The 21,710-nt window shown below is 43.7% G+C and overlaps 1 protein-coding gene, 1 non-coding gene and 1 pseudogene across 3 annotated transcripts in view; 2 read left to right on the top strand and 1 right to left on the bottom strand.

Moving 5' to 3' along the window:
* Positions 1–14,267, top strand: part of eprs1 (glutamyl-prolyl-tRNA synthetase 1) — a 42,395-nt gene extending 28,128 nt beyond the window's left edge. For both annotated transcript variants that reach the window (XM_010905078.5, XM_010905080.5), the window contains 18 exons: positions 1,587–1,701; positions 2,043–2,414; positions 2,700–2,906; positions 3,516–3,740; positions 3,906–4,136; positions 4,331–4,599; positions 6,495–6,546; positions 6,771–6,980; positions 7,399–7,471; positions 7,621–7,700; positions 8,055–8,156; positions 8,584–8,739; positions 10,507–10,704; positions 10,794–10,967; positions 11,678–11,838; positions 12,493–12,571; positions 13,265–13,329; positions 13,469–14,267. In XM_010905078.5, coding sequence (XP_010903380.3) covers positions 1,587–1,701; positions 2,043–2,414; positions 2,700–2,906; positions 3,516–3,740; positions 3,906–4,136; positions 4,331–4,599; positions 6,495–6,546; positions 6,771–6,980; positions 7,399–7,471; positions 7,621–7,700; positions 8,055–8,156; positions 8,584–8,739; positions 10,507–10,704; positions 10,794–10,967; positions 11,678–11,838; positions 12,493–12,571; positions 13,265–13,329; positions 13,469–13,619 — 2,920 coding nt within the window. In that variant the 3' untranslated portion in view covers positions 13,620–14,267. The remainder of the gene's footprint in view (positions 1–1,586; positions 1,702–2,042; positions 2,415–2,699; positions 2,907–3,515; positions 3,741–3,905; positions 4,137–4,330; positions 4,600–6,494; positions 6,547–6,770; positions 6,981–7,398; positions 7,472–7,620; positions 7,701–8,054; positions 8,157–8,583; positions 8,740–10,506; positions 10,705–10,793; positions 10,968–11,677; positions 11,839–12,492; positions 12,572–13,264; positions 13,330–13,468) is intronic.
* On the top strand, positions 8,341–8,476 carry LOC114840996. The gene has a single exon (XR_003782985.1). It is a non-coding gene; the product is annotated as a small nucleolar RNA SNORA5 (small nucleolar RNA).
* LOC109615530 lies at positions 13,661–20,788 on the bottom strand (annotated as a pseudogene).
* Between the last annotated feature and the right edge of the window lie 922 nt (positions 20,789–21,710).

Below are 21,710 nucleotides of genomic sequence, written 5' to 3' on the forward strand. Positions count from 1 at the left end.
GAGAAGCTGTATTCTCCATTGTGGGTTTGAAATAAATAAAAAAGCAGGGGACCATTGCCTAGATAAGTAATTTGATACAACAGATAGGTGGTTTGCATTATCTGTTACTTTAGCTTAACACTTTTCAGAAGAACAAAAAAAACAAAAATCAAGACAGAGGTCATTATGGACTGTCCCTAGTCTGTCACCAGAATCTTTCTTTTTTCTTTTAAAGAACTGTCGTATGTCCATTGCTCACTGGCAGGCCACGCACACACACACACAGAGAGAGAGAGAGTAATGCTAGAAATTCAGGAGTTAAGCCTGGTTCAGGTTAAATCCTCTGTTTGTGAGGAATGAATAAATACAGCAAAAGAAAAACATTAAACTTTCTTTTATTGTCTAGTTTGATAGTCAGCTACAACTGAAAAATAACAGATATATATCTAGGAATGAATAACAATTCATTTTAAAAGCCACAGTGAGTGTTTTCACACATACTGGTGGTATACAGTGATATGTTTGTTTTCACTCTGGTCCAAACGCCAGGGCTTCATGTTTCCATGGCGACTGACTAGAAAAGACACACGTGATGTCATGTTTACATGACTCCCGATTGTTAAAATGAGTATCAAATTAACGATAAACTTTAACAACAGAGACACATGTACGCGCTACACAGGTACACAGTTTATTTGTCGTGCCGCTGTTTTTGTTTTACGCTCTAGCAGTTAATAAACAGAACTGCATGCGTCTTGCGGAAGAACTGGCGCTACTTCTCTCCGTTTATGACTATGGACGAGTCACCCAGGTCCTGTGCTACTCCACAGCGGCGGCGACCCGCTGGACTAAAATAGTCCGAAAATAAACACTTATTATAGGTGTACTGTGATTCAGGATACTGACTCCAGTACTCACCGATATGGATTCGGAATCGGAAACAACTCTAGGTAAAAGGAAAGAAGTGTGAGACACAGCTTTGGAGCAACTTAGTTGATTCACAACACTACATAACGGGTTCTCACTCTGCGTGTTTCGCGCTGGATGACAGTCGTGCTGAGCGGTGCAGGTACAGAGGAGAAATAGAGGAAGAGAAGAGGATGACACCATTTGCTAAGCGGGGATGTTTTCATTTTCATCCTTAACACATACATTTTAAACCACAAACTACGGAGTATGTTTTGGACATTATTTAACCTTGTCAAAGACGAATAAAAATGTTAGAATAACAACATTTCTTATTCCAAGTTTTAGGGGTGCTGAGCTCCTTTTTAGGGGTGCTGAAGCACCCCTAAAAAGGGGCTAGCCTCGCCCATGCCTCCCTCCCCACCTGAACCCCTCCCTGATACCAAATGTATAGTGGAAACAGGAGTGGAAAAGTCTAGAGCCAACATTAGCACAAATCACCGGTGTAGGCCTAGTACCGGGGTAAAGCACCAGTGGAAATGCGGCATTAGAGAAGGTAAAGCTTTATTTCAAATAACATTTTGGAAGCTATGGCTGTTTGAATTGCTACATTCTGTTTTCTCACAATGCCCCTTGTAATATGAACTACGTCACCCCAGGGTGTCTGTAGGAGTAATGTAACCCTGGCATTGTCCCCACAGTCCCCACAGCTGTAAAGAGAGTCCCTGTGTGCTGCTGTACATCCCTGACGGACACACCAAGGAAATGCCCACCGCTGGCTCCAAGGATAAGAGCAAGGCCGTTCCTACCGCCACAGTAAGGCCTAAGGGGTCAATATATTGAAACCTTTGCATAGTAGTATCAGAAAATATCCATATTATATCTGCTTTAATAGTGGAATGGCTGTTTCAGAATATTTTGTGCAATCTAAAGTTGTAGTTTTTTTTTTTTTTAACGGTCAACCGACACTGGACCGGGAGATCCTCTCTATCTACTAAGTTGCATACCTTAGCATAACATTAACTCATTTACAGTGACTCTTGAATCATTCTAGCTAGAGACTTTCACATATTTAGGTACTCCTGTCTTTATATCAATTATTAGAAATGTTACCCATTGCCCCTATTAGGCATTCCTAATGATTTTTCTTCTTTTAGCATACCTCGTCAACCAAGAGCAATGCCCCCACAGCACCCACCCCTACCACCCTTCCCCCTGTTGCTGCTAGCGACGCCAGTGCCATTTTCTCCGGCATCATGGCTCAAGGCGAGAAGGTGCGTGATCTGAAAGCTGCGAAGGCCCCCAAGGAGGAGGTGGACCAAGCAGTAAAGGAGCTGCTCTCACTCAAGGCCCAGTTCAAACAGCTGACAAGCCAGGACTACAAACCAGGCATGGCCCCACCCACCAGCTCCACCCCTCAGAAGGCCTCATTTCCTGCGTCGTCTTCTGACATTGCCTCCTGCCCCTTTGCTCGCGTCGCCCAGCAGGGGGAGCTTGTGAGGCAGTTGAAATCAGAGAAAGCGCCAAAGGTTTGTTTAATCGGTTGTCTACTTTTTTTGAGACACAAAAACCCCACACGAAATGCACTTGAATTGATATTCTTCTACCATTTGTAGTACAGAATTTCAAATAAAATTGCTATGGTAAACTATTGCCTGTAATATCAGTGTTTTACTGCATTTTTGAGAAGAGCTGGGCTCTGAAAGGTTATTTCCTTCCAAGGAGATTTTTTGGTCAGGAGATTTTACACCCATGTGTATACAGTGTTTAAAGGATTGATAACATAGAAAACAACTTTCTCTCTTTCTTTTTAGGACCAGGTTGATGCTGCCGTCAAACAGCTTCTGGCTTATAAAGCTGAATTCAAACAGATCACCGGCCAGGAGTACAAACCAGGGATGACCTCTCCTGCCCCAGCCAAGACTGCCCCATGTGCCTCACCGTCTTCCTCAAGCCTATACGAACGTGTAACTGAACAGGGAGAAACTGTTAGGAAGCTGAAATCTGAGAAGGCGCCAAAGGTAACTAAGAGCTTTGTAACGATGTATACATTTTGAGTGTCAGGCACTCAATTTGAGGTATTTTATAAAGACTCAATTATTTATTTGAGCCTATTACCCAGCTCTTATGTGCACCTGCACTTAATATTTCCTTTCAACATTTCATAGTTACTTTTACAGATGAGTAAATAACTTATCAGTTTTTTCTCTGGATGTAGACATTTGTCTACAGTAAGCTTTTAATAATGTCATAACCTAGTAAGTTTACCATATGAATTAATGATAATTTAGAAAATTGGTTCATGTTAGCCATAGACATCTGAAACCACTTCACAGTTTGAGTAGGCACTTTTTCATTATTATTCCTACTGCAGTGTATGCAGATATTAATTATTAAACAGTAATTACTACAGCTGGATCCTTTATTCCATTTCTTGGAAATGTTTGTTACATTGTTTGATGAAATCCAAGACACATTTTCTGGACATGGCAATAACAGGTCTTTGTAAAGTGCATTGTGATGTATTGTCTGTCTTTGATCCAACAGTTTGTGATTCTATAAATGGCGCCCATACTTCATCCATCAGTTTTCTCCAGTCTAACCAACTCTTGCTCCAACTCTACCCCAAGGACCATGTTGACGCTGCCGTGAAGCAGCTCTTAGCCCTGAAGGCAGAGTACAAACAGGCCACAGGTCAGGATTATAAACCAGGCGTTTCCCAGGCCCCCGCCGCAGCCCCGCCCCCAGTCCAGAGCACCCCACCCCCCACAGCCACTCCTGTCTCTGGACTCTACGATCACGTGACTGAGCAGGGCGACCTGGTGAGGAAATTAAAGACAGAGAAAGCCCCCAAGGTGAGACCAGCAGCAACAAGTGATTAACAAACATTTGTTACGTACAAGTTGGATAAAATATTGACTAGATATGACTGCTCGAAAACAAAATGTTATGTCAGCTTTAGTTAATTTTTTTTCTGTTGAGAAATTGACAAACCCTTGTCTTTTGTCCTTCTCTCTCAGGACCAGGTGGATGCTGCTGTCAAGCAGTTGCTGTCACTCAAAGCCGAATACAAGCAGGCAACTGGCCAGGACTACAAACCAGGCATGACCCCGGCTGCTGTCCAGGCTTCCCCTGTCCTGGCTACCCCTGCCGTCCAGCCCCAGTCTGGCTCTTCCCCTCAGGCACTTTTCTCCCAGGTGTCTCAGCAGGGCGAACTTGTAAGGAAACTGAAATCTGAGAAGGCTCCGAAGGTAAAATTTTATACCGGCGTTGGCACCACCAATTTTTTGTTAGTTAACATTAGAAACTGTAGCTACTTGTAATTGCCTTGTTTGCAAATATTGGGGGAGAAAACATATAAAGTCTTAATATTGTTACTTAGCGATGGCCGTAATCATCAGCAGACAAAATCCGGCTAATATCAAATCCTCTCCATCCTAACCAGGACCAAGTAGACAGTGCTGTAAACCACCTGCTGGCCCTGAAGACCCAGTACAAGGCCCTCACTGGACAGGATTACAAACCTCTGGCAGCCACCGGAGCCTCGGGAGGCGAGGACAAGAACCGCAAGGACCGAGAGAACAAGTCTGAGAAACAGGGTGGTGGAGGAGGTGGAGGGAAGAAGCAGCCGAAAGGAGAAAAGAGCAAAGAGGCCTCACTGGGAGGCGCGGGGGGAGGAGGAGGAGGAGAGGGGGGTCCCAAGAAACAGACACGGTGAGAAGGGCGAGACAATGTGGCGGACGGGAGGGCGGGAAGCAGGAATGGATGGGTTGAAGTCATCGGTTGCTTTAAATGTGGGTATTTGAAGATGGACGACTAGATTGCTGAACTCATACAAGATTAATTTTGAGAGGGTACGGCTGAATGGATGTGGTCTTGTGTGGTTCAGTTGGTGGCGCTTGGCATTTTTGATATCTGGGTAGTGGTTTTAATTTAATCTGTAGTGACCGATACGACAATGTATGCACGCATTTGTATTATGTAATGTGTCATACATATGGTTTCATATGCTGTTTTCGAAAGCCCAAAAACGTTGCTCCTGGTATTTGAATGTTGTTAAGTCACGGTGGCTTATTTAAAAATTATTTAAAATTATATTTGAGTCTTGTCAATCATAATTACATCTCGTTTTATTGTGATCGTAAGTGATGTCTTATGGGTAAGGGAAAATTTAAAAGAGGAATAGCTATCCAGCCTGAATTTTCACTGCCGGTATCCAGGGGAAATCTTCCTAGCAGAACTTAATTTAATTGAATCCTTCTTTCATTCAGTTGTGCAATTGACAGGAGGATTGTGCTGAATTAAAATTAAAGGCAACTTTAGATGACATCTATTCAGTTAGTTGAGCAGTCATGAAAAAAGATCAGTGGTTGTATTTAAATGTCCTTAATTGACTGCCTTTGATTAGAATTTTTTTATTTCCACAAAGCACAGGGCGCATAAGCCTGGCACAAAAACAATATCAAGTTGGCCTTGGTGAGAGTTACCATGTGGTGCTATGGGAGTGAGCTTAGTTAAGTTGGTATTTGAGTTTAGCAAATCAAACTATTGCTAGGTTTGGCTCCAAACTGTAAAAGAACACTTGCTCAATGAAAATCGTACTTTGAAAAGTTCACATTTTGTCTCTACTTATCTTATGAACGGTTTAAAGAAGGAAGAGCTGGCCTATCAGCATTAATATTTTTAATACTCTGTATATGCCCTCACCTTTCAAACACATCTTTTTTTTTTTTAGCATAGTTACTTTAAGAAAAACCTATTGTAAATCAGGATACACAGGGCAGTTACTTTGATAAGGATCACAAGTAAATTAGCCATGGGTTGCGGAATTTGAGAATTCAAACTAAATATAATGCACACATAGTAGAAAGATTTATTTTGGATTAAATCACAAAGGAGAAACATTTTGATCAACCTATAGCTGCTGCAGAAGATGGATTTCTGGTGAGTGTTCTCACTGTTCTGTAGGGATGAGTTTGATTAATCGATTAGTCAATTGAAGTCAATTAGGTAATCAAAGACAAGCAATATAGATGATTTTCCATGACCAAAGTTAATTTTAAATATGTGGCTTCTCTCCCCCAATTGACATGTAACTGTTTGCATGCAAATATAAGCTAAGAAATTAAAATCTATACATAACAATCTATGATTAATCGATTAATCAGCCCTAGATACATCAACTAATCGATTCAGAAAAGGTGCATTAAACATGTGTAGCATTCTGTGTTTATTTAATTTTTTTACCGTTTGCTTGCTGTGTGAGGGTTCACGTTAACGGTTTGCGGCTTTTGAAGTTTCTGTCAGCAAGAATGTGCCTGTGTTTAAAATCTCAATTTAGTTTTAGCTAATACATTAGGTTAATTGATGTTTCAGGGCTTAAATGTTTCCTAATGAGCTTTCTGTATTGCATTTTGAAGAACTTATACAGTGATGGTGATCAGACCTGTGTGATAGGGGAATTTCTGGCTTTGTGTTTTGGATGTTTTTTTTGTTGAGCCGTTGTTGGGAATGGGTCCGCTACTGACATCAGTGCATGACAAAGTGAACCTTTTCGAAGTGAATGTTAGGATTCACACCATAATGATTTATGTCTTCTGCTCATTTAGGTTGGGACTGGAGGCTAAGAAGGAGGATAATCTGTCTGATTGGTATTCTCAGGTCTGTGTGCATTTGTTCTGGAGCACAAGTAGCTGTTTAGAGGAAACTTTTTATACCATTATTGTTGTCCATTTCCTGTCTTGGGTTGTCCAAGGGGCAAAATTCCATGCAAATGGTAACACCAATCCCTTGCTTTTATTTCCATGAGGGAAAGTGTGCCCACTTGGTGGAGGGTAAGGGCTCCAGACTACATTCCACCTAACCCTTCCCATCCTCCCCTTCAGGTGATCACTAAGGCAGAGATGATCGAGTACTATGACGTGAGCGGCTGCTACGTGCTGCGGCCCTGGTCCTACTCCATCTGGGAATCCATCAAGGAGTTCTTTGACCGGGAAATCAAGAAGCTGGGCGTCGAGAACTGCTACTTCCCTATGTTTGTCTCGCAGGCCGCCCTGGAGAAGGAGAAATCCCACATCGCAGATTTCGCCCCTGAGGTGTGTGAGGCTTATGCTTAAGTTACATATAGCGTTGAGATTTGGTATCAGTGTATTTACTGTTATTGTTCACTTCTCTAAAGAATTGTTTTGGCGTGTGGCTGTGTTTCTGACAACCTCAAGGTGAAATAATGTATCTGTCCTTATTCGAGATCTGGGTACTCATTTTTGAAGGGGTTAGTGTGACAACCGTTTGTTGTATTCCTGTTGAAAGATATGGGTACATAAAGATTAATTTGGCATATTTGCATTACATTACTTTTTTAAGTTGACACCCTTATCCAGAGCGGCTTAGAGTATTGTGGGCATACAATTTCCCGAACTTTACCCCCCCCCCCCCCCCACCACCGTGGGAATCACAAACACAATGCTCTACCAACTGAGCTCCACAGTAACATTTTGTGTGATCTGGCTTCAGGTTGCCTGGGTGACACGGTCAGGGGACACTGAGCTTGCGGAGCCCATTGCTGTTCGACCCACTAGTGAAACTGGTAAGATGGGGAAAAATATACTATTTGTACAGCTGTAACTCATTGCGCATTATTGCTGTTTTTGTCTGACAAACACCACATACCCTCTATTTCAGAAATGTATAAATTCACTAAAATACACAGATTAATGAGTTCTTACTCATTTGCAGTGATGTACCCTGCCTACGCCAAATGGGTCCAGTCCCACAGAGACTTGCCCATCAAACTCAACCAATGGTGCAATGTCGTGGTCAGTAATAATAATCCTATACATGATTTGATTGTTGGGGACAATTCAATTTAAACAGCGGAAAAGAAAGGGGTAGGGGCTGTCTGTTTGTATTTTTTGTCATAATTATCTGCTGTTTTCTCCTGTCTTTGTATTTTTAATATATACAAAGTTGTGTTTTCTCCAATCATGTATTTGTAATTTATTAGGAAGTGTTTTGTGTAATAAGTTGTTTAAAAAATGGAAGACCCCCAACAATGTCTTGTGTTCCCTCTGTCTTTTCAATTAACCTTTTCAGGCAAGATTCTCCCGTATGTTTATTGCTCGTCTCATTTTAAAATGTTCTTTCTCTTGCCATCTCCCTCTTCACGGCAGAGGTGGGAGTTCAAGCACCCGCAGCCCTTCCTAAGAACCCGAGAATTCCTCTGGCAGGAAGGACACACTGCATTTGCCACCAAAGAGGAGGCTGCCGTAGAGGTAACAAGGCCAATCTGTTATTAAACCGTAGCATTAAAATATTTCTTAGTATCCGCTCTTAAATGTCGAGTTAAACAAAGGTGAACTTGACATGCCTGTCAACCGCATTCAGTGCTTAATGTGGTTTACTTTGGTGGAGGGGGAGTTCATTTGGGAAGGGATGTAGCTCAAGTATTTGAAAGTTTGCAGCCTTGTCAACTTCAGTGCTTTTTCTACAATGTACTGCACTGGCCAAAATGGCTGCCACAGTCAACCAGTAGTTCATGGGCCTGAGCTACCTTTCCATGGATGCTGAGGATGCATTTGTGCTACATACAATTAAAACCTGATAACATTAAAACTTGTATATTTCCCTTTTGTTACATGTCTTCTGAACATTGTAGTGTTTAATAATTACCTTATAAATGTTCTGTGTCCATACAACCAGGTATTACAGATCTTGGACCTATATGCACGCGTGTATGAGGAACTGATGGCTATTCCTGTGGTGAAGGGCAGAAAGACAGAGAAGGAAAAGTTTGCTGGAGGAGATTACACCACCACCGTGGAGGCCTTCATTTCTGCCAGTGGCAGAGCCATCCAGGTAATTTTCCATGCAAAAGTAGTTTGATAATGAGCAAGTGATTTCTTTTTTGGGGGTGGCAGGGGCTGCAATGCTGCAGTCTGCGTTCTGTGATGTCTAATCAAAACCATAGTGTGGCAACAAATGAGTGCAAATGTGGGGAAAAAACATCAGATTTAAACAAGAAAAGGAACCAGGCAAACGATTAGAAGGGTTGATTGTTTGTTGTCCTTCAAACCGGGGTCTCCTATGTGACAGTCTGTGTTTAAAACTACTACGCCACTAAGCTGTACTTGTACAGAGTGTCGGCATACTTCTACATTGTTAAACCAATTAGTCGAAAATCTACGGTTCTCGAAACTATTTCACTACATTAGCTAACATCCAAACCAACAACAGGTATAACAGGATTGTTACACTATGTTCAGCGTGTTAAATTAGAAAGAGATGACTGTAGAGGGTTAGCTAATACAGCTATACAAGACCTATAATGAAAACAATGACTCCATGGCTGGTTCCACTACACTATGTGAACTACGCTTTGTAAATCACAATCGAGTGGAATGTGTTCATAGCCGGTGCAGTTCATCCATCACAATATAACCATAGTTTTAATTTAGGCTAACTATAATGTAGCTACTGGAGCTTGTAACCAATGATGTTTTAGTCTGGCTGTACAATACCTAAAATGAAAACAATGACTACAATCACTCCATGGCTAGTTTCTTTCCAATCACTCCATGGCTAGTTGGTTTGTTTAGAAAACAATGACATTTGAATAGCCTACCACTACGCTACGTGAACTACTATGTAAATCGGAAGCAGTGACTGATTCTCAAATCACATATTACTTACTACAAGTATGTACTTCGTGGGTGTTGGTGAAGTACGTACTGCTTTGTATTTAGTAAGCTATTATGCCTGTATTGACCACTGGCCGTTCTAACAGCTTATTAGCCAGTAATGGGCCTACTAGTATGTAGTAACTTACTGCTTGGAATAGTCATAAGAATTGAGCAATTGCTAGCGAGACTGAAGATGAACTTTACAATGCCAAAGCTGTTTCATTTCGTGGCACAACAACGTTTGTTTTTCTTTCATTTGTGAATGACATTGATACAATAACTATCAATATAGGCTGACGATTACTTTTTCAACAAGATGAGAGAATTGTGGAAACCCGTCCTTTTGTACTGCGCAAGCTTGTAGCCAGCAAAGTTTTAGTCAAACCTTGAACACATCCTAATTCCTACTTTGTTTGGTCCATGGCGAGGATCTAACCCCAGTCGACTACGTGGCAGTCCAGGTCTCTAACCCGTATGCTATTTAAGAATGGGTAGTGTGTCACTCACTCCGTAAGACATTGGCTCTTCTTGGCTGGCTTCGTTTACACGGTCCAGCAAAAAAGATTCAACATCTCCCTGAATCTATTTTTCATTTACATGTGCATCCTGATGGTTGAAGTTAAAAGAAGAATGTCAATACTTAAAATGTTAGGACTAGGGCAATGGATTAAAAACAAACAGTTTAAACTTTTTTTCTGAAAGCAACAGATGATACTTGAGCTGTATTTGGAGCTCACTCCAGAACTGGGCTCTTTCAACTTAACAGGTTTTACCAAACCTAAAACCACCAGAGGGTTTTCAGCATAAGCCAGTTATTTGTTTTCATACTGTAATTTATTGTTTTAGGCTTGATGATTTGAAGTCCTATATAATTGCACCCATGTCTGCCTTCCCACAATGCTCAAATAAGCCAACAACTAAGCTTAATTTTGCTTTCTCTCAGGGAGCCACATCCCACCACTTGGGCCAAAACTTTTCCAGGATGTTTGATATTGTGTTCGAGGACCCCAAAAAACCGGGCGAGAAGCAACTGGCCTACCAGAACTCGTGGGGCATCACCACCCGCACCATCGGCGTGCTGACGATGGTCCACGGGGACAACATGGGCCTCGTGCTGCCCCCAAGAGTTGCTTGTCTCCAGGTAATTTTCTGTTTATTTCTACTTTAAGCGAGAGAGACGTCTGGCGGAAGACAAAACATCGGCACGACTCAAATTCTCCTCTACCTCAGGTGATCATCATCCCGTGTGGTATCACGGCCTCCCTGCCTGAGGCTGAGAAGGAAGCTCTGCTGGCACAGTGCTCCAAGTACCTCACCCGGCTACAGAGCGGAGAGATCCGGGTCAAGGCCGACCTCCGAGACAACTACTCCCCCGGCTGGAAGTTCAACCACTGGGAGCTTAAGGTAAAACCTCCCCACTCCTGATCATATTTGTTTTAGTATTTATGCTAAAGATACATTCTGACTGCATAAAATATGTTTATTTTAGGGCATACCTCTTGCCAGTTAATAATTTGTCTAATTAAAAAGCTTCTGTTTCTCTATTCTCATGCCCTCTCAATTACATTTCAAGAAATGTTTGCATTGCCCAAGCAAAATGGGTGGGAAATATCTAAACTATAATAAAAAAAGTAAAATAAAAATATAGGTAATATTTGAAAACCAATTAAGGCATTTTGAATGTTATATTATAGGATTTGTAAATGTGGACATTCCTGTATTTTATCTGACTTATTTGGAAGTTTTGTATTTTTGTATTTATTGTATTGTATTTTTTTTTTGTACTGTTACTGTATTGCAACTGGTTAAAAAACTCATCCCTGTACACAAGTCTCTCTTCCATGTCAAATTTCATCTCTCAACATTATTTCACAATACTTTCTTAAAATGCCTGAGTATTTTAAACAACACAAGAAATGAATTTAACTTTGCTTTAAATGTTTTTTGTATTTATTGTTACGTTATATAGTATTTTTAAGATGAAAATAATTTTTATCCCCTTTATAAATATCTTTCTCAAGCCTAAGACTTTTGCACAGTACTATATGTAATAACCAAAAATGTGCTCTCTTACACCCCAACCCCCCCTCCATCCCTCTGTACCTGTCTTGCAGGGCGTGCCCATACGTCTAGAGGTGGGTCCTAAGGACCTGAAGCAGGGTCAGTGTGTGGCCGTGAGGAGAGACACTGGGGAGAAGATCACTCTGCCCGAGGCCGACACAGAGAAGAGGCTCATTCAGCTACTTGAGGACATCCAGACCAATCTCTTTAGGAGGTAGAGTACAACAAATTAACACCACATTTCTACCTGTGCGTGTAAACATATACATACAGTGCCTTTAGAAATTCTACGCCTCACTGTATTTAGTTTTGTGCATGTAAACTAGGATTTGTTTCCACTAAACTACACACCGTAATCCACATTTCTTTTGTGAAATAAAACTTAAATAAAAATACATGTATACCGAAATAAAACCAAAATAGTGAAGACATGAGTATGTACAGCCTATGGATTTGTTTTTCTTTATTTTACTGATTATTGCTTCCACATTATGTAAGCATGCTAAGAACATGTTCTATTTACAGCAAAGACCTGAAAGATCTTTTATTTTACCCTATTGGATGGGGATTAGAACGTAGTAAAAAGTTAACATAGCCCTAAAGCTGACCAGAAATGCCTAAACATATAACAAACCCCAATTCCAAAACCATGCTGAATTGTAAGTTTTACACTATACCTAATACTTAATCTGGAAATCACATTTTTGGGGACCTAATGAGAACCTGCCTCTGTGAGGACCAATTTTAATATTAATAATAATGAATTATGCTTTTTATTTATATTGTGCTTTTCAAGGACCCAAAGACGTTTAACATAAGGAGACATGGAACATCCCAGACTAATCTCTGTTTTTTCTCTGCTTGGCAGGGCTTCAGATGACTTGAACAAACACATGGTGGTAGCAGACAGCATGGAACAGTTCCAGAAAGACCTGGACTTGGGCAGGGTGTGTTACCATAGATTTATTTTTTCACAATCTCAGTTTAAATTGTAATAATATCAAGAGTTACTTAGTGCAGACATTTTAAGATGGGTAGCGTTTCAGAAGTGGTGTAAGAGGTGGCAAAGTTCATGGCCTTACATTGAAGTCGGTGCCGTTAGCAGAGAAGCAGGGTAACGTGTCGGTGTTATTATATTGCTGCTTCCTCTGTGTGGAAGGTCTTCTCCTGGAGGAGGAACGTCACTCTTGTGAAGGTTGACCTTAAGCTAGTGGGCCATCTTCCATGCAGAGGTTTCAGACATGTATGCCCAATGCCTGTCAGCTCCTGGGTGTCATGTGGAGGAAAGAACAAAACATTGTTGCTTGCACAGCAATGATAGGAGACCATGTGGGGATATGACTGGGCCAAATTACTTCATGTACAGTATAGAGTTGTAGAACTGAGGGCACCAGTAGAGAGAACCGTGGAGAGGCTTGCCAGCCAGAGCATGAGACGTCCAGCCCTAAGGAGGAGGATCAGTGTCAAAGGCAGTGATGGTTCTAACAATAGATTAAGTAAATAATTTACTCATCACAAGTTGAGTAGAAGCCATCAAGCTGGAAATGCAGCACACGCTTTATTCAATGAATGCTTGCCATTTCTGGTCGGCTCAAATAACATGAACTGACTGTTTTTCCATCCTGTTTTAATTACCAAAGATTGTCCAGATTCCCTTCTGTGGAGGAATCGAGTGTGAGGACTGGATCAAGAAGACCACTGCCAAGTAAGTTGCACAAATCTGTCATGGATTTATGACAGGTTTTTGTAGGATTTCTAGTCACATCAGAATACATGATCAGTTAGCTCTAAGTCTTATCTAATGGAACACCTCCATCTCATTATTGACACCTCTACTTTCCCAGGGACCAAGATCTGGAGCCTGGTGCCCCCTCCATGGGAGCCAAGAGCCTGTGTATCCCCTTCAAGCCCCTTAAGACACTGCAGCAAGGCCAGATGTGTGTCAGTGGCAAGGAGGCTGCTCAGTACTACACCCTGTTTGGTCGCAGCTATTAAATACTCAAAGGAAGGGTGTCTAAAATGTCTCCCTTGCATTGTCACTTCTCTTTGGTCTAAAAATGTGAAAGAGCTGGATAGGTGAAAACAAAGAATTTCTGTGTCTACAATTTGTTTGAACCAATCCTGTGCTTTTCTGAGACAAGAAGAGTTGACTTAAGACTCTGATGCACTCAGTCCACACACTTTAGTCCGTTCACTTTCTTTAAGCCCTAATCCTTGTTGCAGCAGTGGCCCTACCTTCAAGAGTTTGCAGGCCACTCTTCATAGTCAGCTATTTTATTCAAAGATAACCTTTTCTTTTTATGCTCGGTGACACAATCTATATTTTTTCCCTTACTGCCGCCCACCTTAACTTAATCTCAGGACCTTTTACAGGTAGAAAGCTGATCTGGTTTTCTGGCAAAGTGTATCATTTATCTCCCTACAAACTGAACTGATATTGACCTCTCCTTAGCATAATTAATGGGAGTTTACTATAGGTGGATGGGTAGGGTTGATTCCTGGAATCTGTAGCCACTAACCATGTTTGTCCTGAGTACAAACTCAAAGGAATACTAAATACCTTGATGTTCTACGACATATCTGTACTGTACGGAGTTCCTCCACCTAATGCAATTGTAGAAATAAAAGATATTCCTGAAATTCCATTGATTCCTTTTTTTAGGGTTGTGAAGAATTTAGCATACTCATTTTACTTTTACCGTAACCACCCACAAATAATACAATATTTCTGTATAATTTTTTTTTTAACGAATAATTCCATACAGAAATATTTTTTACAGGCAGGCTGAGAAATGAAAAGGTCTTGGTTCTCTGATAAGAGGCTTTATTCTGCAAAGTGCTTGTCTTGTTTTTTCTGTTGATGCTGAAGACTTTTAAAATGTAAAAACAAACGTGTTTGCATTCATACTCCTCACTGAGCTCAATCTCCTAAAATAAGAATGGAGGAAAAACAGCATAATTTCTAGTTGACAGTAGAGGGCGATGAGTTGGTAATAGCCTTATGGTTTTACCAAAAGGGAGGAAACAAAACATTGCCTCCACTGTGGAAATTGACCATTCACGATCAAAAGGCTCAGACCTTGGTTACTACACTATGGGTTGCCTCAAGACAAAGTGTTGTGTGCACAAATCCTTGAAAAGAAGGGCGAAATGGCCACATTTGCCACTGAATGTGATCATGCACCGTTGTGATTAGGAAGTACAGGTGCTGGTAATATAATTAGAATATCATCAAAAAGTTGCTTTATTTCAGTAATTCCATTCAAAAAGTGAAACTTATATTAATTCATTACAATGAATGTATACATTATAAAAGTTTCACTTTTTGAATGGAATTCTAATTATATGACCAGCACCTGTATGCAGTCAAAATGACGAAGCATGCCTAAACCTTAAGACAACGATTAAAAAAAATGCTAAGTAACTATTATGAATGAACAGATTAATTTGTTCCATGCTATGCAAATATTGGTTTATAAGTGGCATAAAAGCAGATATTGGCTGATTATATTGGCCAACTAATAAATCAGTCAGTCTCTAATCAGATTTTCCTACCTAGATTTTGCCTTTTAATGTTCAGTATAAAATTGTTTAAGCTCTGTCAAGTTCCTTACAGCCTTGATTGACTGCAATGAATAAGTCATGCCAGCTTTTTTCAATTGGATTATGTTGAGCCTGTGAATGGGCCCTTCAAGGTAATTTGTCAACCCTTTTTTGTCATAATTTTGAAAGTAGTGGTTAAAGGACAATTCCAATACTTGTCTCCAGTACTCCCCAACAACTAGATTTGAGCCCTAGTAATACAAATGTGTTGGAAGTGACCAACTCTGTAAGAAAATAGCCTTTTGTCAAACCAGAAACAAACTTGCAGAGTTATGTGATTTCCATAGTGCTTTGCAGAGAATGTTTGCTATTAGTTCATGTTTGGTTATCCATGAACAATGAATATCCTAAAAATAAATATGCCTGATGGTTATTTAGTGGTTGGTTGTGGCTGCATATTGTCTAAAATCAAAAAGGGATCATACACTGATGAGCCAAAACATTATGACCACCTGTCTAATATGCACTTGGTCCCCCATGTGCTGCCAGAACAGCGCCGACCCATCGAGGCATGGACTCTACAAGACCCCTGAAGGTGTCCTCTGGTATCTGACACTAAGACAATAGCAGCAGATCCTTCAAATCCTGTAAGTTGCAAGGCAGAGCCACTGTGGATCAGACCAGGTCCAGTACATCCCAAAGATGCTCAATTGCATTGAGAACCAAATTGGAGGCCAGGTCCACAAATCAGAATTTAAGCCCTTTTTACATCAGCTGTTGTCACAAAATGCTTTTACAGAAATACACTTCGGGCAGACTACAGTTAAACATAGAAGTTGATGAAGAGATGAGTTTTTAGTGGACACTAAAATATTGAGAATGAGTATGTGTCTTTAAACAGCAGATCATTCCACAATAGTGAAAGTCTGTGGGAAGAACTACTGCCTCCAGCTGTTTGTTCAGACATCCTAGGTAAAATAAGGAGGCCCATCTTGTGATCTTAGCGTATGTGTAAGTATGTTTGGCTTCACCAAATAAGAGATGTAAGTGGGAGCATGTCCATGTAACGCTTTGTAGGTAAAAAATAAAATTTATAAAATCAACCCTAGCCTTCACTGGTATCCAGTGTAAAGAGGTTAACACTGGAATAATATGATCAAATTTTGTAATTCTAGTTAAGACTAGCAGCTGTGTTTAGCACTAATTGAAGTGTATTTATTGTCCTAACCCAGAGAGAAGAGCATTGCAACAGTCTAATCTTGAAGTGGTAAAAGCATGGATTAGCTTTTCTGCATTTTTACCGGTCCACATAAGTGAATGTCTCTTACTGAGTGACTGACTGACAGACTACTCCTTGTTAAATAGCATAGTGGTTAGAGGCGTGGATTGCCATGCAGGCGACTGGTGTTTGAGCCTCACTGCAGACAAAACTTTGCTGTCTACTACCTTGAGTAGCTATAGTCAGCCTAAAGTAAAACTGTTTACAGTTATATTGCAATTCTATTTCTGGTGTATTTTCGAAGTACGCCTATAGATCACAACCCCTTGCACAGTAAAAGAGGAGGGGTTTCCACGATTCTCTTGTCTTTTCATTTGACAAACTAGTCAGTTATCTTCACCTATTTTAATAGTTATTGTATCATGTAATGAAAAACAAATTTTGAAAACAAATTTTTTTGTGCCATGAAATGAAATAGCTTTGGCAGTATAAAGTTAATCTTCAGTCAGTCTCACTAGCAATTGCTCAGTTCTTATGTCTATTCCAAGTAGTAAATAGATATTATTAGTAGGCCTATTACTGGCTAATAAAAGCCATACAGTTCTTAGATGCTACTTGTGGTGGAAGTAAATTTAATAAGAAACATGAAATTCAGCCTTCTTCTAACTTCAAGTTTCAATAGCTCTAACAAAAAGTATACAGTGACAATGAAAATAATATATTCTTGATCAGGGGAGGGTGGGGAACAATGCACACCCTTTATGTTTTCAAAATCTGAAGTTTAAAGATTTGAAGGAACTTGGTATTTTCAATAGCTCCAACAACTGGTGTGCCATGTTTATAAAAATGATATATTCTTGATCAGGGACGGTGAAGAACAATGTACACCCTTTAATTTTTTTCAAGTTTCATTTAGAAGTTTCATTTCAATAGCTCCCACAATCAATAATTTATTAGAAAAATTCAAGTGTACATTTTGACAAAAATTTGAATTTTCAATATGTGAAATGAAACATCATAATGGGAGAAAGACATGCTGCACCAACCCAGTAGTTTCAGTATTATAAAAAAAACTTTTGGGGCTGGTAGGGTTGGAAATTGTACTTCGGGCTTATTGCAAAATAAACATTGTCTGTATAAGAAAATGTAAATTAATAGCAGAGACAACACTTCCATAATGCCTTCTCAGCTCTGTTGAATTTTTGGATTGTCATGTTGATGCATGTGGTGTTGTACCATGGTTGGCAATCAATAACATAATAGGCTCTAAGGCTGACAGTAGCACAGTCCATTTCTAACTGCTGCTGAGAGATATTCATGTTGGTCAAGGAGGTCCCAAGCTCTATGGAGTCGGACCTAGTGTCCTGGAAAGACCCGCGCACTCTTCTACGTGGGGTTCCCATGGGCAGAGTGTCGATTCGGGTCCCAGTGTTAACAGATACTACCCTAACGGGCTGGGGCAGGATGTGCCAGTCGTACTCAATTAGAGGGGTGTGGTGTCTGTCGGAGCGCCACATCAACTGGCTGGAATTGGACACAATCAGACACGTGCTACTGTACTTTGCACCGACCCTGTGGGGTGTGGTTTATCAATGCGCAAACGAATGTGACTGGAGTGAGCGGGATGGAAGCAGCTCGGTGTCGTGGTTAGCATTCCATGCCTGAGCTGTCCGATGGTTACTTTCGTAACCCCAGTTCTATGAGTGGAGCGTCGCCCATAGGGGCTTCGCTCCTATTGGTTTACCCTCTCTGCTAATCGGCAGTCACTGAAAATGTAAATATGCAAATAGCATTGCACTAAGCCACCTGCCCCATGGCTATAAAAGCAGTGCACAGACCCCAATCTGCCTCCCGACATACCATTCTTCACGAGAAAAGCAGTCAGTGACAGATCAGGGTCCGAACCCTATGGGCGACGCTCCACTCATAGAACTGGGGTTACGAAAGTAACCATCGTTCTATATCGTGAAGCTTTGCCCATAGGGGCTTCGCTCCTATTGGTTTAGGGCAAAGCGAGCGAGCCCAAGATGTACTCCCTGCCTGTCACCCACCTCACCTAAGAGAGAAGTGCCAAACAGGACGGCCCAGGCGTGGACACCACGCCACTGAGTCGCTTCCATCCGACTCACACTAAGCACATATGGTAGCGCGCTGACCACAGGCCTCAACCGAATGCACACACAACACCAACCCAACCGGTACCTCCTCAATCAGTCCAAGTAGACGCTCAAGCACATCAAAGGCGAGCGTCCCACACACAAGTGCACAGGCATACCGGAGCTGCGAACGGACCCATGCCAATGAGCCGTCCCAGTAGCTCAATGGACCCAACTCACACCCCCGACTCATTGGGTCCCGAACCCAATAGGCGTAGGGATACTACGTGATGAATAGGCAAGATCAATCGCCTCACACAACCAATGGGACAGACGCTGTTTCGACAACGCTAGACCCACCTTAGGGCCACCGTGACACACAAAGAGTTGTGGCGCGGTCCGCACCGCGGCCGTGCGTAGCACATACTGTGCCAAAGCGCGGACCGGGCACAGACGGTGCAACCTCTCCTCCCTCGCACCCGCATGGGGAGGGGGAAAGAACGCCCACCAGACCATCTTCATGGAACGAAACGACGCCTTGATCACCTTGGGCAGAAATGCCGGGTTAGGAAGCAACACTGCCCTGCTGCCATCACCATTAATGGTAAGACAGCCAGGCTGCGTCGACAGCGCACAAAGGTCACTGACCCTCTTAGCAGCGTCCCCACCGCCATCTGAGCCGCCTCCGCAAACCACAGGGCGATCAAGATGAGGGACAGCCCTTCTGACCGCACCCGAGACATGACCGGGAGAATGCACTGTAGAGGGGGAAAAGCGTACAACAGGGCTCTCGGCCACGGCCGGTGAGCCAACGCGTCCACGCCCAACGGGGGCCTGTCCTGTGCTTGAAGAGAGTACCACAGGGGACAAATCCACCTGCACCCTCCCGAAGCGCCTCCAGAGCTCGGACACAATGTCGGGGTGAAGACGCCACTCGTCGTCCCGGGGACCCCCCCGGGACAACAGGTCTGCGCCCACATTGAGTTCTCCGGGAATGTGCAGAGCCCTCAGAGACCTGAGATGCACGTGAGCCCATTCCCAAATCTGCACCGCCAACAGGTGGAGGGGTAGAGACCTGACCCCGCCCTGCCTGTTCACGTAGGCGACCGCCATGCGATTTTCTGACCACACTAGCACATCCCGTCCCCGTAGGGCCGGTGCGAAGTGCAGTAAAACGCGTCGGATCATGTCTAACTCCAGCCAGTTTATGTGGCGCTCCGAAGGAGGCCACACGCCCCTGACCGAGCGCGACTGGTACGTCCCGCCCCAGCCTGTCAGAGATGCCTCTGCGAAGACTGGAACCCGAACCGACACCCTGCCCATGGGAACCCCCCGGAGCAGAGTGTGCGGGTCCCTCCAAAAAGCCAGGTCCTGCCCCAAAGAGTCCGGGACCCTGACCAACCGACGCCGGTGGCACACCGGATCCAAATGGAGGCGGGTGAACCAACGTTGAAGACCCCTCATGTGCAGCAACCCAAGCGGGACCACCGAGTGAGCTGACGACATCAGACCCAGGAGAGACATGATGGCGTACACCGACACCATGCGGGATGGCTGGACATGTGCCAAGGCCTACAGAGTGGGCTCTCTGCGCGCCTCGGACACCCGAGCCCTCATAGAGACTGTAGACAACTGGAGCCCCAGAAACACCACCAGTCGGCAGGGCTGAGGAGCACTCTTCCCCCAGTTCACAGCAAAGCCCAGGCGAGTGAGCTGAGTCACTACCCGAAACGTGTGAAACCTGGCCTGTTCCGCCGAGTGCGCCAGAACCAATAGGTCGTCCAGGTAGGCCAGAACCCTGACCCCCTGACCCCTCAACGGTCCCAATGCAGCCTCTACGCACTTGGTGAAAGTGCGGGGAGCCAACACGTACCCGAACGGAATCTTTGTGTACTCGTATGCTTGGCCCTGAAAGGCAAACCGCAGGAACTTCCAGTAGCGCGGCAGGACAGGGACATGGAAGTAAGCATCCTTCAGATCGATGCTGACGCAAAAATCCCCGGGGTGCACGCACTCCAGGAGACTTTCGTTGTGAGCATGCGAAAAGGTCGCTTTGACACGCATTTGTTCAAAACGTGCAAGTCCAAAATCGGTCGCATGCCTCCCGTCTTCTTGGGGACCAGGAAGTAGGGGGAGTAAAACCCCCTCTCCCTCTGCCCCAACGGGACTAGGGACACCGCCCCCTTTTCCAGAAGGTCTGCAATCTCCCCCTGTAGTAAAACGCATCGGATCGTGTCTAACTCCAGCCAGTTGATGTGGCGCTCCGAAGGAGGCCACACGCCCCTGACCGAGCGCGACTGGCACATCCCGCTCCAGCCTGTCAGAGATGCTTTCGTGAGGCCTCAGAAGGAGCAGAGGATGCCGTTGACGTGGAGGGGACGGGCAGGAGGGGCCCCAAACGGAGACGCTCCTCCCTCTCCCTCTTCTGTCGCACCAAGGCCTCGGTGACAGAAGCACCAAAGAGGGCGTCCTCCTGAAGCGGAGCATTCAGGAAGGGCACCTTCTCCAGTTCCTTCAAAGACGTCAGGGCCACTGACGTCGCCATCACCCTGTCAGCCGACAGAGAGTTGGCCTGGGTCAGTTTGAGGATGGCCGCCGAAGCGCGCACCACCTCGCTGACCTCAGCCGGGGACAGAGAGGTGCGGCCCTCCGTCATCCTGGCTACAGCCGCAGCCAGGAGAACCACATTGTTGCAGGCCGCAAGGGACTGCACCGACAGTGCATACTGTTTCTCCGCTAGGCTGGCTGAGAGACGGTCCCTCACTGAAGGCAGGGCGAGGCGCTTGTCCGACCAGGTGCTCAGACCCGGAAACAGCGACGACGCCAGAGAGGTCTCCAGAGGTGGGATGCCCTTACTCAGGACCTCCAACCTCCCCTCCACGGCAGTGAAGGGGAGATGGGACTTCACAGTCCCTCTGGCCGTGAAAGGCGCGCTCCATGCCTCCTCTGCGTACCTACGCAGTGAAGGCACCTCTGGTGCAGCTGCCGTGTCCAACGGGCCGCCTCGAAAAGGTCGTCCCCCTCCTCTGGCGCGGGCACCGGCATGGGGATGCGCAGGCGCCGGGCAGCAGCAGAGATGGCGGTGAAGAAATCCTCCTTCACCACCAGGGGGTCGGTACCCCTGTCCACATTTTATTTCTTTCATTTAGTCCTAGACACATGAGGGTGTATAGGGAAACACACTAGATACCTTGAGGGAACGGAGGACCAGATGAGTTTTTCATTTTT

This window comes from Esox lucius, chromosome 15 (assembly GCF_011004845.1).
Source record: "Esox lucius isolate fEsoLuc1 chromosome 15, fEsoLuc1.pri, whole genome shotgun sequence".
NCBI classification, from domain to species: domain Eukaryota; kingdom Metazoa; phylum Chordata; class Actinopteri; order Esociformes; family Esocidae; genus Esox; species Esox lucius.